The 18,360-nt window shown below is 45.8% G+C and overlaps 1 protein-coding gene across 1 annotated transcript in view; it reads left to right on the forward strand.

Annotated features, from left to right (window-relative positions):
* Positions 1–14,369, forward strand: part of vwa5b1 (von Willebrand factor A domain containing 5B1) — a 168,542-nt gene extending 154,173 nt beyond the window's left edge. Inside the window, exons 21-23 of the mRNA XM_073032499.1 lie at positions 2,342–2,402; positions 7,408–7,531; positions 12,302–14,369. Of these exons, the coding sequence (XP_072888600.1) occupies positions 2,342–2,402; positions 7,408–7,531; positions 12,302–13,039 (923 nt within the window). The 3' untranslated portion in view covers positions 13,040–14,369. The remainder of the gene's footprint in view (positions 1–2,341; positions 2,403–7,407; positions 7,532–12,301) is intronic.
* Positions 14,370–18,360: the final 3,991 nt, after the last annotated feature.

Here is an 18,360-nt window from a genome sequence, read left to right on the forward strand (position 1 = left end):
TGGTCAAGAGGTTCAGTTGCTGTTCAGACCAAGCATCAGAACAGGGAAGAAGTGTAATCTAAGAGACTTTGGCCATGGAATGATTGTTGGTGCCAGATAGGGTAGTTTGAGTATCTCAGAAACTGCTGATCTCCTGGGATTTTCATGTATAACAGTCTCTAGAGTTTACAGAGAATAGTGTGAAAAATCAAAGAACATCCAGTGAGTGGCAGTTCTGTGGACAAAAACACCTTGTTAATGAGAGAGGTCAGAGGAGAATAGCCAGACTGGTTCAAACTGACAGAAAGGTGACAGTAACTCAAATAACTGCACTTTATAACAGTGGTGTGCAGAAGAGGATCCCTGAATACACAATATGTTGAACCTTGAAGTGGATGGGCTACAGCAGCAGGTCACACCAGGTTCCACCCCTGTACCTAATAACATGGCCACTGAGTGTAAATAACATTTATGTTAACAATCTTAAACATCTTGATTATTATAGTGGAGGAATCATTGAGTGACAAATCCATTGGATCAAAGGGTCACAGAAATTTCAAGTTCCTGGGTGTCAACATCTCTGAAGATCTATCCTGGTCACAACATAATGATGGAATCATGAAGAAGGCACACCCCATTAGGAGTTTGAGGAACTTCAGTGTGTCACCAAAGACTCTAGCAAATTTCTATGGATATACTATGGAAAGTATCTTGACTGGTTACACCACCATTTGGCATCGAGGCTCCAATGCACAGGATGGGAAAGAGCTGCAGGAGGGTGTAAACTCAGCCAGACCCATCATGGCACTTGCCACCCCAACATCGAGGACATCTTCTTCAATAAGTCAACATTCATCATTAAGGATCCTCACCAGCCAGGACATGCTCCTTCTCATTACTACAATCAGGGAGAAGTTAAAGGAACCTGAAGACAGACACTCAATTATTCCTTCGCCATCAGTTTCTGAATGAACAACGAACCCATGTACACTACATCACTATATATAGCCATCAGCATAATAGTTTACAGTGCCAGTGATTAGGGTTTGATTCCCTCTGCTCTCTCTAAGGAGTTTGTACGTCTTCCCCATGACTGTGTGAGTTTCTTCCAGATGCTCCAGTTTCCTCCCACATTGCTAAGATGTATGGTTAGGGTTACACACTTAAAATACAGGAGGAACTCAACAGATTAGGCAGCATCTATAGAGAGGAATAAGCAGTCGACGTTTTGTGCCGAGACCCTTCACCTGGACTGGAAAGGAAGATGCCAGAATAAGAAAGTGAGGGGCGGGGGGGGTTGGGGAGGGGTAGGAAGACAAGCTAGAAGGTGATAGGTGAAGCCAGATGGGTGGGGAACAGGGGATGAAGTAAGAAACTGGGAGGTGATAGGTGAAAAATGTAAAGGGCTGAAGAAGAAGGAATCTGATAGGAGAGGAGAGTGGACTACAGGAGAAAGGGAAGGAGGAGGTGCAACAGGGGGAGGTGATAGGCAGAGAGATGAGAGGCCAAAGGGGGAATAAAAGAAGAGGGAAGGGGGAGGGAAAATTTAGTGGAAGTTGGAGAAATCGATACTCATACCATCAGGTTGGAAGCTACCTAGACGAAATATGAGGTGTTGTTCCTCCAACCTGAGGGTGCTCTCATCACGGTAGAAGAGGAGGCAATGGAGCGACATGTCAGAACATGAATAGGGATAGGAAATCCTGCAATTTGCAAATAGAGCAATGGTGCCCAGCAAAGTGGTCCCCCAATTATCATCAGGCCTCACCGATATAGAGGAGACCACACTGGGAGCACTGCATACAACAGGCAACCCCAGCAGACTCACAGGTGAAGTGTTGCTTCACCTGGAAGGACTGTTTGGGAATGGAGGTGAGGGAGGAGGTGAATGGGCAGGTGTAGCACCTCTGCCGCTTTCAGGGGTAGGTGCCGGGGGGAAGATTATTGAGGACGGATGAATGGACAAGCATTCCTGCACAAAGTGGGAAGTGTGGGCAGTGGGGCAGGTAAAGATGGATTTGAATGTGGGATCCCATTGAAAATGGCGGAAGTTGTAGAGAATGATGTGTTGGATGTGGAAGTTCATGGGTTGGTAGGTGAGGGTTAGGGTTAGTAAGTTGTTGGCACTGGAAGTATGCAGACACAAGCAGGCTGCCCAGTACAACCCTCTCTGATTTGATTTGACGCAAATGACGCATTTCACTGAATGCTTCAATGTACGTGTGACAATAAAACTAATCTCGTCTTCGAGACTTTCTGGTGAAGTTTTACGTACACCTACAGTGGATTCTGAAACACAATTTACTACGTGACAAGCCAGTCACCTTGAAATATCTGACTACTTCCTCTCTGTGTCTTACAGCTTCACTGAAAAGTCCTTCAATTTCATCACAACGATCCACCGAGAGCCTTTTTTCTGCAAGGTAGCTGAAATTAATGTCTTTATTAACTTAATTCCTCAGCTTTGGAATTGGATGCTACCCATTCCCAGTCCACCGGTGATCTGCTGTTGTCCCGCTCAGGGTGCCATCTGAAACATCACTAACTTGGAACTTCCTTGCTTCGCATTGCTGTTTTTGAAGTATTAGAGTCTGTCATGTGTCCATAAATGGTTGTTGCTTGCTGCACTCCTCAGTCACTGAAGAGATTGTAGACAATCTGTGTACCTGTGGGCATTTACAGTCCCTTGTGCATCTGCAGTCACCTGCAGATCCCTGGTTCGCCTGTAGTCATTTAAAGTTCCTTGTACATACCTGTAAAGAATTTGTACATTCCCAGCACATCCCCAAAACAAGTGAAGCATTTCACTGTAAGTTGCAATGTAACGTGACAAAGATAAAGCTATTCTTTACTAGTGCATCTGTGGTTACCAGTAGCTCCCCCTGTGTACCTGCTGTCCACCAGCTGCCTACCGTTCCCTGTGTACCTGTCATTCCTCATGTACCTGCAGTTCCGTGGTTCCCAGTGACATCTCAATGCCTTTCTCAATAAAAGAAAACTCTCCCCTTCTCCCAATCCCATTCTCTGTAGCAGTTTTTTGGAACGAGGATCAATTAGTCACACTAATTTATCATTGGTCTATGTGAGAGTTGCTAAACTACAATTTGATTGCACAGCCAGAAGACTGTTCATTTTTCTAAGCCTCCAACAAGGCCTCATTGTTTTATTTTCCCAGCTTTTAAATGTCAACAAGATCCATAAAACGTTAAACAAATACATTCACAAAAACAAATGCTTGTTTCTTTCTTTCTGAGCTGCAGGCAGTGAAATTATTTGCACTTTATTTAAGTTAATGGGTAGAGATGGAATTGCAGGAATGCCTAATTGGCTTTTTTACAGTGTTGCTATCTGTGTGTGCTAACCCATCATGGAGTCACTTTCAATCCTGCTATTTAATTATTGAGATACAGCACCAAATAGGCCCTTCCAGCCCTTCCATCTGCACAGCCCAGCAACCCTCAACAATCCCAATTTAACCCTAATCTTATCACGGGATAATCTACAATCATCAATTAACCTACGCTCTACATCATTGGGTTGTGGGAGGAAATCGGAGCACTGGGAGAAAATCCACGCATTCCGCAGGAAACGCATACAGACTCCATATGAATGCCAACGGAATTGAACTCTGAACTCCAGAACGGCCCAAGCTGTATTAGTGTTGTGCTAACTGTTACACAACCATGGGACACAGAAAAACCTCGCTGCGGCTCTCATTGTAGGGAAAGAGGGAGCTCCGGGGAGGGAGGGAAACATTTTCACTTCTCAGGTTCAAGTTTATTGTCATCTCAATGTACATATATACAACCAAATGAAAGTAAGTTCCCCCAGACCACGGTGCACCCATAATACATGTATCACATACAGTACATAAAAATAAAATATTACCATAAATAAGATAATAAAACAGAATTCAAAGTGCATGTAAACTGTCCAGGTGATGAGACCTCGGTGGGGACAAGGTGTTCATTAGTCTCACAGCCTGTTACCCAGTTTGGCATTCCTAGACCTGATGCTCCAGTACCTCCTTCCTGATGGCAGTTGGTCAAAGAGATTGTGGGATGGGTGGCAGGGATCCTCAACAACGCCTTGGGCCCTTCATCTACAATGCTCCCGGTAAATGTCACAAATGAGGGAGGCAGGAGGCAAGGGAAGATGAGACTTCTGCTTTACAAGTGCAGAATATCCAAGCATTCTCACTCTGAAAAGTTTATGTCCACGGTCCTGTGGAGGGGATCTCAGGGTCACTCTGTCCACGGTCCTGTGGAGGGGATCTCAGGGTCACTCTGTCCACGGTCCTGTGGAGGGGATCTCAGGGTCACTCTGTCCACGGTCCAGTGGAGGGGATCTCAGGGTCACTCTGTCTATGGTCCTGTGGAGGGGATCTCAGGGTCACTCTATCCATGGTCCTGTGGAGGGGATCTCAGGGTCACTCTGTCTATGGTCCTGTGGAGGGGATCTCAGGGTCACTCTGTCTATGGTCCTGTGGAGGGGATCTCAGGGTCACTCTGTCCACGATCCTGTGGAGGGGATCTCAGGGTGCAAGGTGCACTACAGTGTGATCTGTACTGGAGTCGTCCATTGTATCAGTGCTCCCGATGTGGCCTTCTATACATTGGTGACACCCCAAAGCAGACTGGAGGACTGTTTCATCAAGCACCTTCACACCGTCTGCCAGCCATTTCAATTCAAGTAACACACACAAAGCGCTGGAGGAACTCAGCAGGCCAGGCAGCATCTTTGCAAAATGTATAGTCCACATTTCGGGCATCTGCAGATTTTCTCTTCTTTGTCATTTCATTTCAACTATCCATTCCCATTCTGACATGTTGGTCCATGGCTTCCTCTTCTGCCGTGGTGAGGTCAAACTCAGATTGAAGACGCGACACCTCACATTCCATCTGGGTAGCCTCCAGCCCGATGGTATAAGCATAATTTCACTAACTTCCAGTAATTTCTCCTCCCAATTCCAGTTATTTCAGTAATTACTGAAATCCAGTAATTTCATAACATAAACATCAACTTCACTAATTTCTCCCTCACCCCTTCTCTCTTTTTCCATCCCCATTCTGGTTCCTCTCTTGCCCATTTTCTTCTCCTCGTCTGCCTATCACCTCCCTATCTTTTCTGAATCTAAGATCATTGATCATTGAGGAAGAGGGGACTATCCACTTTCACGGTTGAATCTCATCTTTACTCCTTTTTCCTGCTTGTCCTCCACTCTCTGAGCCACCCTATAACCACATCACATTTCCGCACAGCCATTTAAAAGTAGTCCCCCGTTGACGAACGTACAACAAAGTAGAACTTCCGATGGAATATCCTGACAAGGACTTTAAAAATTTGATTTATTTGTCACATATAAACTTATTGAATGTTGAAAGGCCTCAATAGAGTGGATGTGGAGAGGATCCTTCCTCTGGTGGGGGGAGTCTGAGACCAGAGGACACAGCCTCAGAATGAAGGGGCATCCTTTTAGCAGAGGGACGAGGAAGAATTTCTTTAGCCAGAGGGTGGTGAATCTGTGGAATCCATTACTACTTCTGGCTGAGAAGGTCAAGTCACTGGGTATACTTAAAATTCAAAGATTCAAAGTATATCAATGAATGTATAAATTATACAAACTTGAGATTTGATTGCTCACAGGTAGCCACAAAGCAAGAAACCTGAAAGAAACCGATTAAAGATAAAAAAAGACCAACACCTGACATGCAAGAGGAAAAAGAACATAGATCATGCAAACAATAGCATTCCGAACCAAAAGTGAGTCCTCGGATCCAAATTCCGGAGCAGCCTGGAGTAGATAGGCCTCGTTTATCAGTTCATCATATTGGCAGACATGGAGCACAGCAGCTGGGCAGTCCTCATAGCCTCCGTGCCATGGAGAGAGGAGTGACCATCGTGGAGAACGAGTGACCCGAATCCCGAAACCTTGACTTTTCAGTCCACGTGGGCCAGCATTTAAATTGACCAAACAACAGAACAGCTAAAGGCTCCACGTCCTGGAGAGAGGAGTACACATCGTGCAGATCGAGCGAAATCGGCTCTCAACTCCGACCTGGGCCAGCTTTTAAATTGTCTAAGCCGTAAATTGTACCTCGCACTAGGAGCCAGGCACTGCTGCAGCAAAAAGCTCCGGGCCTGGACCACGTTGCCCAGTAACTTGCCCCAGGCCCAGATTTCAACACCCGGCCCGAAGCCACTTTCAAGCTCTTCAAATCAACTCAGCACCCAGCGTGATCCAACCTCACATCTGGGCCAGTTGTACAGGCACCGAACCTCATCTGCCTGGTCCAGAGGGTGATAAATTCGTGATTAGTCAGGGCATGAAGGGATATGGGGAGAAGGCGGAAGACTGGGACTGAGAGGAAAATTGGATCAGTCATGATGAAATGGTGGAGCAGACTTGATGGACCAAATGGCCTAATTCTGCTCCTATTTCTTGTAATCTATGACCTTATGTACATCAAAACATCGAAACATCTAGTGAATTGTGTCATTTTGCATCAAGTATGTCCTGGGAGCAGCCTGCAAGAGTCACCACTCTTCAGAGCCACCAGAAACCCCAGTATGCCGCAACCCAGGATGTCCTCCACCTAGTCCAAATATGCCCTCGCACCAAGATCCGAGACGGCTTTGCCGTGGTCCATCATTGCAGCCACGAGCTGGAGGGGTGACTTGACAAAAACCATTAGCAAGTGTGAAGAGAAAAGCACCTGCCAAATGAAACAACAACAACACAGACCCAACATGGCAGGCCCATAGCTCACTAAGCCTAACCCGGACACCTTTGGAGTGGGGGAGGAAACCCACATGGCCACGGGAAGAACGGACAACCTCCTTGGAGACAGCGGCGGGGAATGAACCATCATCACTGGTGCTGTAACAGTGTTACGCTAATCACTGTGCTTCCATTCCAGCAGTGCAAACGTGCAACAAGCTGCCAGAGCAAGTGGTGGATGCAGGGTTGATTTCAACATTTAAGAGAAGTTTGGATAGGAACATGGATGGGAGGGGTAAGGGGTCTCTGGTCTAGGTGTGGATCATTGGGTCTGGGCAGACCATGATAGCATGGGCTAGATAGACTGAAGGGTCTGCTTCTCTACTATAGTACTCAATGATTCCAATTAAGCTTGCACTATTATTAAGTCATTTTAAAATGTTTGATGGAACTTGTTCAAGGATTTGCAAATGATGATTAACATCACAAAACATTGAAATGTTATTTTTTAATAGTAAACATTTGAAATATCCAGCAGACATTTCTTTTTGGACCTTGTGCTCAGTCCAGTATTAGGGTTGCATTTGGTTCCTGCATGAACAGATGCCAGAATTAAATCAGAGAGTAAACTGCCCAGTTGTTGTCAATAGCATCTTGCCAAGCACAGGCAGAACTTTGAAGAATCTTTTTCTTGTCTTTTCTTCAAGACTGAGCTTCAACAAGACTCGAATGTTGTCCCTGGCTGCAAAAGGCTTCATGTCCCGGTCACCCAGCAAGATGAGTGAGTCGATTAGTGAGCCGGAGACCAAAAACAACGACTACACCCCTCTGGTGAGAAACAGTATTGTTTTGGGCTCATTCCACCGTTGAAAAATGCCTAATACATTACCAGCACCAGCTTACCCGCCATCAAGGAGATACTGTGCCTCTAAAACGTATTCACTTCCTGGAAACGTTCATGTTTTATTGTTTTACAACATTGAATCACAGTGGATTTAATTTGGCTTTTTTTAAACACCCCCTTTAATATGACACGCCAAATCATCACTGGTGTAACCAATTGGCTTTAGAAGTCACATAATTAGTTAAATGGTGATCACCATGTACAGTCGAGGTGTTTCAATTGATTGTAGTAAAAATACACCTGTAGCTGGAAGGTCCAACTGCTGGTGAGTCAGTATCCTGGTAAAAACTACACCATGAAGCCAAAAGAACACTCCTAGCAACTATGCAAAAAAGCTATTGAAAAGCACAAGTCAGGAGATGGATACAAAATAAGTTCCAAGTCACTGAATATCCCTTGGAGTACAGTTAAGTCAATCATCAAGAAATGGAAAGAATATGGCGCAGCTGTAAATCTGCCCAGAGCAGGGGGTCATCAAAAACTGAGACCAGGCAAAAGGTGAGGGAGGCCACCAAGAGACCCATGACAACTCTAGAGGAGTTACAAGCTTCAGTGGCTGAGATGGGAGAGACTGTGCATAGAACTATTGCCCAGGTGATTCACCAGTCGGAGTTTTATGGGAGAGTGGCAAAGGGAAAGCCACTGTTGAAAAAACTCACATGAAATCTCGGCTAGAGTTTGCCAGAAAGCATGTGGGAGATTCTGAGGTCAGCTCGAAGAAGGTTCTATGGTCTGATGAAACCAAAATTGAGCTTTTTGGCCATCAAACTAAATGCTATGTTTGGCATAAGCCAAACACCACACATCATCAAAAAGACACCATCCCAATCGTGAAGCACTGTGGCAGCTGCATCATGCTGTGGGGATGCTTCACTGCAGCAGATCCTGGAAGGCTTGTGAAGGTAGAGGGTAAAATGGATACAACAAAATACAGGGAAGTCCTGGAGGAAAACCTGATGCAGTCTGCAAGAGAACTGTGACTTGGGAGATTTGTTTTCCAGTAAGACGATGACCCCAAGCAGAAAGCCAAAGCTACACAGGAATAACTTCAAAACAACAAAGTTAGTGTCGTGGAGTGGCCACGTCAGAGTCCAGACCTCAATCCAATTGAGAATTTGTGGCTGGACTTGAAAAGGGCTGTTCACTCACAATCCCCATGCAATCTGACAGAGCTTGAGCAGTTTTGTAAAGAAGAATGGGGAAAAACTACAGAGCCCGGATGTGCAAAGCTGATAGAGACCTATCCACATGGACTAAATACTGAAATAATAAATACTAAAATATATAAATACTAAATACTGCATCCACTAAATACTGACTTGAAGGGATTGAAAACTTATGCAATCAATTATTTTGTGTTTTCTGTGTGTAATTAGGTAGCTTTGTAGAGATCTATTTTCACTTCGACATGAAAGAGTCTTTTTTGTTGATTCTTGTCCCAAAAAAGGTCAAGTTAAATCCACTGTGATTCAATGTTGTAAAACAATAAACATGAAAACCTCTAGGGATGGGGGTTAATACTTTTTATAGGCACTGCATATACCGAATGGTGCCAGAAAAGGGCCAGTAACTTCATGAAGGATCCCACCCACCCTGCTCATGGACTGTTTGTCCCACTCCCATCAGGGAAGAGGCTACGTAGCATCCACACCAGGACCTCCAGACTCAAAAACAGTTACTTTCCCCAAGCAGTAAGACTGATCAACACCTCCACCCACTGACCCACCCCTCCACACCCCCTACTACCACCTCTTTATCATTTCCTGTCAGAGTCACCTTATGTGCAGACAGGTGATGTGACCAGCATCACTTTGTGGGGATGCAAATAGTCACTGTATATAAACTATCTTGTGTATTTGTGGAGAGCCAAGGGCATGACAAGGCACAGAAGTCATGGTCATCCACTGTAACCAAGGAAGATGACTATGTGTGGCACTGGAACCATCCTTCAAAGGTCGAGACTGTGGAACTACCCCAGTGCAATAGTTTGTTATTAGGAACAGTCAGTTTCAAATAGGTATCGCACAAAGGTCTTTCTTTGTTATTTATATTTCTATTTATTGTCTTCTTTGTGTTATTGTGTTTTTTTGGTTCTGAATCGAATCTGGAGAAGCAATTATTTTGTTCTCCTTTACACTTGAGTACTGGAAATGACATTTAACATTAGACAATCGCTTCAGGGAGAAAGGTGTTGGATAATTACTGCCTGTTACGTTGATGCATCTAGGGCAGCAGAGAAAGGCATGTCCACACCTTAAACTGACACATTCTACAAGAATTGATTCTGTTGGCATAGTCTCTCTCATCAACTGATAGACCATGGGAGGGCTGTCTGCCTCATCAATAAATTAAAACACTAAAACTACAGACACAATGGCGGTGCGGAGAAAGGGAAATATAATAACTATTTAGCAAATCCATTGTCGAAATTAATTTCAAGTGTTTATTTGTTTTATTGTTATTTGGCAATATAGCGTGGAATAGACCCTCCTGGTCCTTCGAGCTATGCTGCCCAGCAACCTCCAACAACCCTGATTTAACCCTAACCTAACAGGACAATTTAAAGTGATCAGTTAGCCTACCCAGTACATCTTTGGACTGTAGGAGGAAACTGAGGCACCCGAGGGAAACCCACTCATTCCATGGGGAGGACATGGAGACGCTCTTTACAGAGGATGCCAGGATTGAACCCCAAACTCTGACGTGCCAAGCTGTAATAGTGTCATGCTAACCAGTATGCCACTGTGGTTCTAGAATATAAAAGCAAGCACATAATGCTGAGGCTTTACAAGGGTTTGCTTCAATGGTTCAATTTAATATCAGAGAATGTATACAGTATGCAACCTGAAATTCTTACTCTTCACAGACATCCATGAAACAGAAGAGAGCCCCAAATAATGAATGACAGAGAAATGTTAGAACCCCAGAACCCCTCTTGCCCTCCCGTGTGCATGCAGCAGCAAAGCATCAACCCACGTTTGGAGTATTGTGAGGCGGTTTTGGGCTGCTTACCTAAGAAAGGCTGTGCTGGCTTTGGATCAGGAGCAGAGGAGGTTCACGAGAATGATCCTGGGAATGAAAAGGTTAACAAGTGAGGAGTGCTTGATGATTCTGGGCTTGTACTCGCTGAAGTTTAGGAGAATGGGGGGAACTCATTGAAACCTGTTGAATTTTAAAAGGCTTAGATAGAGTGGATGTGGTGAGGATGTTTCCTATCGTGGGGGAGTCTAGGACCAGAGGACACAGATAGAGTGGATGTGGTGAGGATGTTTCCTATCGAGGGGGAGTCTAGGACCAGAAGGCACAGCCTCAGAGTACAAGGACGTCCCTTTAGAACAGAAGTGAGGAGGAATTTCTTTAGCCAGAAGGTGGCGGCTTTGTGGAATTCATTGCCACAGATGACCGTGGAGGCCGAGTCACTGAGTCTATTTGAAGTGGAGGTTGACAGGCTTTTGATAATTCAGGGCATCAATGGTTACGGCGAGAAGGCAGGAGAATGGGGTTGAGAGAGATAATAAATCTGCCGTGATGGGATGACGGAGCAACTCAATGGGTCCAATGGCCTAATTCCGCTCCCATGTCTCCTGATCCTATGGTCTGAATATGTTATGAGTTGGACCAAACAAAGACCTTTGCGCAATGCCCATTTGGAATTGACTCTACCCAATAAGAAGACAATGATGAATATTTAATATGCACCTTTTGTAGTTCATAGCTTGTTGTCCTATACCTTTGAATGTGCTTATTTACAATGGTTCTTTGATCTCCCAAAGTCAAATCCACACAATGGAGCCTTGATGATGTTTCCAAATGACCTGATTTCAAAATTAGTCAGAAATGATTGTAAACACAAAATGCTGGAGGAACTCAGCAGGTCAGGCAGCATCTGTAGAGAGGAACAGTCGACGTCTTGGGTTGGGACCCTTCATCAGGAATGGAAAGGAAGGAGGCAGAAGACAGAATAAGAAGATGTGATTGGGGAATAAGTACAAGCTGGTATGTGAGAGGGGAGACCAGGTGAGGGGGAAAGTGGTTTGGGGGGGGCGAGGGGAATGATGTGAGAAGCGAGAAGGTGATAGGTGGAAGATATAAAGGGCTGAAGAAGAAGGAATCTCATTGGAGAGTGGACCATGGGAGAAAGGGAAGGAGTAGAGTCAACCCAGTTTTCTCTCCTATCAGATTCCTCTTCTTCAGCCCTTTACCTTTTCCACCTATCCCATCCCAGCTTCTCTTTTCCCTCCTCCGCCCTTCCCCTCACCTGCTCTCACCTATCACCTGCCAGCTTGTACTCCTTCCCCTCCCCCACCTTCGTATTCTGCCTTCTTCCCTTTCCCTTCCAGGCCTGACGAAGGGCCTCGGCCAAAAACGTCAACTGGTTATCCCTCTCCATAGATGCTGTCTGACCTGCTGAGTTCCTCCAGCATTTTGTGTGTGATATTCTGGTTTTCCAGCATCTGCTGATATTTTTGTGAATAATCACAATTTTCAGTTTATTTCTCTCTCCCATCACTGAGGGGAGAAGACAGGAGAGTGGGTTTGAGAGAATTAATAACTCAGTCATATTGGAATGGTGGAGCAGGTTCTATGGGCCAAATGGCTCCTGCATCTTATGGTCTTACGATGAAACACAGGTGTGTGTCTGTATTACGCTGTGCTTACTACATTTGTGGAAGGGTTAATGTTGTTCTATTGTGCAGGTCAACTTGCAGTTGGCATCTGGGGCTTTCCTGCTTAGCCCAGCGTTTTGCGAAGCCATCAACATCTCCATGGATCAGCTGAAGTGGACCTCCCCCTTCATGTGCCACCGCTCCAGCGTCAGCCCCACGACGCACATGCACGCCCGCGGATTCGCCAGCAAGAGGGCATCCCAGAGGAATGGGTCTGCAGAGAGCGCTCCTCAGAAGGAAGCAGGGAACACGGGGAGTCTGAGTTACTTGGACATAGACGGGGTTGGGGGAGAGTCCAACAGGTTAAGGTCTCGCCACTTCTCGAGCAGCCTGGTGGAGATCCAGTCGGGGGATGCCAGTGGAAGTTGTGAGCTGCTCAATCCGCCGGCTCCCGTTCGCCGATCTTCCTCCCCAGGGATCCCCCAGGCCTCAAACGCCACGCGGGCCGACGGCGCTCCCGAGACGAGTGCCGCCAGCGGTCCGTTCCTGACCGCCCCTGGTGAGTGGCAGCAACCTCCGCACGCTGAGGGAGCAGTCTGGTCCACGGCGGTGGCCCTGGCCTGGCTGGAGCACCGGTCGGCCGCCTACTTCATTGAGTGGGAGCTGGTGGCTGCCAAGGCCTGCATGTGGCTGGAGGCCCAGGAGATACCGGAGGAGAGGGACCTTGCCTCTGTCAAAGCAGCAGCAAGGCAACTCTTTGTCTTGTTACGTCACTGGGATGAAAACCTACAGCTGAATATGTTGTGCTACAACCCGAACAGTGTTTAACAGCTTTCCCTCGGAGTCCTTAGGCAGCCGAGTCAGTATTTATCCTTAGTGTAACTCAAATTCAAGTTTAATTGTCATTCAACTATACATGAATATCTATGAATACAGCCAAACGAAACAATACTCCAGGGCCAAGGTGCAAGACACAGTATCAACAGTCACACACGGCACAAGGCACATATAGCACATAGAAGAGAGCAGTAAAATACAGCCACACAATAATGAGTCCATGGACGCTGTCAGAAAGAACAAGCGTGCAACAGTCTGCAGACAAACACAATCCATCTTGTCTTCGACCAAGCGAACACTAGAGGGCAGCACCGATGCCAGCATTGACACCATGCCCCACCGCCTCTGGAGTCACCTCTCCCGGGCATCCGCCACAGGCGTCACTGCGGCATGAGGGCTAGTCCGTGCTACAGCCCAGGCCACGCATCTCCCCCGCCTGCCGTCACCCGCCAATAAACCCCTGAACTGGACTTGCAGTGTTCCACATTACCAATGCCCAATAGGGTTTTGCAATCACAAGAAAAATGACCAAGATGAACGCTTGTTGTCAGACTGCACGCCGCCTTTGCGAGCAGACTCCGATGCCTCTCTGATCAGGCAGCAACACGATCCAGCTTCCTCAGTTCCTCCACCAGCCAGCAAATTGCTGGTGCGGAAGGCCTGCCTTACTCGAAGTTCTTAAGGTCCAGCGTTTGGCACGTGGAGGCAGCTGTGTCCAAGTGCGCTGCCACCTTAACTTTACAGACAATTTTTCCATAATTTTAGATCTACAACACACTCAGTGGACTCCTTCGCCTATGACGCTGCTGTTGTGGGGGTGGCAATAGAGATGGGACAGTATTTGAGGATAGTGCTGTGTTTACTGGTTGTATCTCCCAGAAGAAATTATTGCTCCACGTTTCAAACCCAGGTCTTGAGTAATTGTTCAGCAAAGTCTCGGCAGAACCCTTTGCTTTATGAATCTTCTGCTTCCCACAAACATTACCTGGTTGGAGGGCTGTTTCATCTAAACTCAACGGCCACTTTATTAGCTACCTCCTGTACCTAATCAGAATCTGAATTAATATCATTGCCAGATGATGAGAAATTTGCTGTTCCATGTCAGCAGTATATTGTAATACATAATTTTTAAACCAAAAATTACAATAAGAAATATATATAAAAAATTAAATTAAGTAAGCAGTGCTAAAATAGAGCAAAAAATAGTGATGTATTTACCTCTACCTAACAGTAGGCAGAGGTAGTGCTCATGAAGGTTCCCACCTCCATGTCACTGCTTGTAATCTTCTGTTGCTGTAGCCCGTCCACTTCAAGGTTTGATGTTTTGTACATTCAGAGATGCTCTTCTGTTGTAACGTGTGGTTATTTGAGTTACTGTCACCTTCCTGTCAGCTTGAACCAGTCTGGCCATTCTCCTCTGACCTCTCTCATTAACCAGGTGTTTTTTTCCCATAGAACTGCTGCTCACCGGATGTGTTTCATTTTTCGCATCATTCTCTGAAAACTCTAGAGACTGTTGTGTGTGAAAATCCCAGGAGATCAGCAGTTTCTGATATACTCAAACCACCCCGTCTGGCACCAACAATCATTCCACGGTCAAAGTCACTTAGATCACATTTCTTCCCCATTCTGATGTTTGGTCTGAACAACAACTGAACCTCTTGACCATGCCTACATGCTTTTATGCATTAACTTGCTGCCACGTGATTGGCTGATTAGATATTTGCATTAACGAGCTGGTGCACAGGTGTAACTAGTAAAATGGTTGCTGAATGTAATGCCCTTGGGCAACTCTTCCTGACTTGTGTAGCTGACGGTCATTTGATTGGTTGGGAAAATTTTCAGTATTTTGTCAGAGTGAAAAGACTACTTTTCTAAATGTGTTCCGACTTAAAAACAAAGGCAAAGATGAAATAATGTCTTTAAACATAATGGAGACTGATATCAGGCAGCTCAGTGAAATGAATAAACACAAGGAAATCCAGATCACCACACAAAAATCGCTGGAGGAAGTCAGCGGGTCAGGCAGCATCTATAGAAACGAACGGGCTCAGTCACTTCTTCAGGACTGAAAAGGAAGGGGGAAGATGCCAGAATAAGAAGGTGGGGCGGGGGAGGTTAATGGGGGAAGGATAGCTAAAGGTTATAGGTGAAGCCAGGTGGGAAGAGGAAGGAATCTGTTCAGAGAGGAGCAACACCTTATTATCCATCTGGGTAGCCTTCAACCTGATGGCATAAATATCGATTTCTCCCTCCGGGAAATAAATTTTCCCTCCCCTGCCCTCTTCTTTTCCCCACTCTGGCCTCCTACCTCTTCTCACCTGCCCATCAGCTCCTCCTGGGTTTCTTCCTCCTTCCCCTTCTCCTATGGACAACTCTTCTCTCCTTGTCAGATCCCTTCCTCTCCAGCCCAAGACCTTTCCCACACACCTAGCTTCACCTGTGACCTTCTAGATTGTCCATATTCCCCTCACCCCACCTTTTATTCTGGCATCTTCCCCCTTTATTTCCAGTCTTGATGAAGAGTCTTGTCCTGAAACATTGACTATTTATTCCCCTCCATGGATGCTGCCTGACCTGCTGTGTTCCTCCAGAGTTTTGTGTGAGTCAGTGAAATGAAGCTTTTAGATTCCTGGCGATGGAGTTACAGAACATGTTCTTCAAACGTCAGTTACTCCCGCAGTCTGAGTGTCTGCTTGGTGCCAGGTTTTTCTTCTCTGCACTCTCTGTCCATATAACAATTACAGCACGGAAACAGGCCATCTCGGCCCTTCTAATCCGTGCTGAACGCTTACTCTCACCTAGTCCCACTGACCCACACTCAGCCCATAACCCTCCATTCCTTTCCTGTCCATATACCTATCCAATTTTGCTTTAAATGACAATACCGAACCTGCCCCTATCAGTTCTACTGGAAGCTCGTCCCACACAGCTACCACTCTCTGAGTAGAGAAATTCCCCCTCGTGTTACCCCTAAACTTTTGCCCCCTAACTTCAACTCATGTCCTCTTGTTTGAATCTCCCCTACTCTCAATGGAAAAAGCCTATCCACGTCAACTCTATCTATCCCCCTCATAATTTTAAATACCTCTATCAAGTCCCCCCTCAACCTTCTACGCTCCAAAGAATAAAGACCTAACTTGTTCAGTCTTTCTCTGTAACTTAGGTGCTGAAACCCAGGTAACATTCTAGTAAATCTTCTCTGTACTCTCTCTATTTTGATGGACTTGATCTGAAACATTCCTCTGCCTCCACAGATGTGACTCAGCCTGCTGAGTTCCTCCAGCAATTTGGTTCTGTTTTGCTCAAAGACTTCCTTTCCAACTCAAAGCCAGTTCTATGAAACAGCGGAAAGGCTCAGACACTGGCTAGGCCTTGACCCTTTCTCCTTTGATGCAAAAAATATTAGAAATCAATAAAGCAATTTCAGAAAATCACTAACGATCCCTTTTACACACCTAGATCTCAGCACAAGTAAAGAATTTAGGGGGGAGAGCTACTGGGGTGCAGGGGTACTGGAGGGGGCTGCACTGTTTTGGATTGGATGCCAAATGAAGGCTGACCTCCTCACTCAGTTGCATGCAACCGGTTCAACAGGGTAAATTTGAAGAAGAACAATGTGGTCCTTCCTGGCCAATATCTAACCCCAAACTATAATCTTCTGGTCTCTAGCAGAACTTCATTTATGGAAGCTTGCTATGCATGAGGGGTGCGTGGCCAAGTGGTTAAGGCTTTGGGCTGGTGATCTGAAGGTCATTAGTTCGAGTCTCAGCTGAGGCAGCATGTGTGTCCTTGAGCAAGGCACTTAACCACACATTGCTCCTGTACGTTTACAGCCCAGTGGCAGCAGCTGGTACAGTATGGACAAGACAAGACAAATTATTGCTCTTGTTTCCTCAGTACTGCAGTGGTCACCCTTCATTAACTGGAGATCACCCGTGACATCCTCCCAGTGTCCTGGATGTCCCAGGTCATCTCCAATTAATGCAAGTCCATCTGTTCTTATTTTCATTGTTCAAGATGTGTGCTGGCACTCCAAAGGTTAAAGTTAATGGGTAAAGTTCCAGTAAATTCTCTGCTTTATTATGACTGCTTCTGACTTCTGGATCATTGCCTGCATCAGTACCATTCAAGATTAGTTTTAAACTCAATAGCCACTTTATTAGATACACCTGTACCCCTGCTCATTAATGCACGTATCTAACAGCCAATCATGCAGCAGCAACTCAATGTATAAAAGCATGCAGACATGGTCAAAAGAGTCAGTTGTTGTTCAAACAAGATATCAGAATGGGGAAGAAATGTGATCTTAGTGACTTTGACTGTGGAATGATTGTTGGTGTCAGATGGGGTGGTTTGAGTATCTCAGAAACTGCTGATCTCCTGGGATTTTCACACAACAATTTCTAGAGTTTACAGAGAATGGTGCAAAAAGCAAAAAAAATTTCATTGAGGGGTAGTTCTGTGGGTGAAGACACCTTGTTAATGAGAGAGGTCAGAGGAGAACGGCCAGACTGGTTCAAGCTGACAGGAAGGTGACAGTAACTCAGATAACCACACGTTACAACAGTGGTGTGCAGAAGAGCAGCTCTGAATACACAACACATCAAACCTTGAAATGGATGGGCTACAGCAGCTGAAGTCCATGAACATACAAACACACTGGAAGTACCTAATAAAGTGGCCACTGAGTGTATTTGTCACACGTACATCGAAACAGACAGTGAGATGCATCATTTGCGTCAACAGACAACACAGTCTGTGAACGTGTTGGTGGCAGCCTGCAAGTGTCACCATGCTTCCTGCATAGCGTGCTCACGGCGTACTGACCCACCTTAACATGTACGACTTTGGAATGTAGGAGGAAAGCGACGCCTTCCTGGAAGAGCATGCAGACTCCTAACAGACTGCTGCAGGAATTGAACCCCGTTTCGCTAGCACTGAGAGTGTTTCACAGACTGCGACGCAACTACAGATATAAATTGCCCTATATGGACATTGGCGGGAATTTAACCCTGACTGCCGGCGCTGTTGTAGCGTTGTGCTAACTGCTATGCTGAATGGCACCACAACATCCTGATCAAATTGCCTCATGGCTTAGCCCAGAGTAAATCTGTACATATTGCCGATCAGCAGGTACGCATGCGGATTGTCAGATCTGTGTTGTCAGGTAAATGAAGCAAACTTTCGGTGTCATGTTCGTTTTTGATTTTTGAAGACAGTCCTGAATGCCAGGGCGACTCCGCTTACCGAATAGCCTGCATGCGAATATTGTGAAACGTGTAGTGAACCATTTCAGCTCTCTGTGTTCG

This window comes from Hemitrygon akajei, chromosome 29 (assembly GCF_048418815.1).
Source record: "Hemitrygon akajei chromosome 29, sHemAka1.3, whole genome shotgun sequence".
NCBI classification, from domain to species: Eukaryota; Metazoa; Chordata; class Chondrichthyes; order Myliobatiformes; family Dasyatidae; genus Hemitrygon; species Hemitrygon akajei.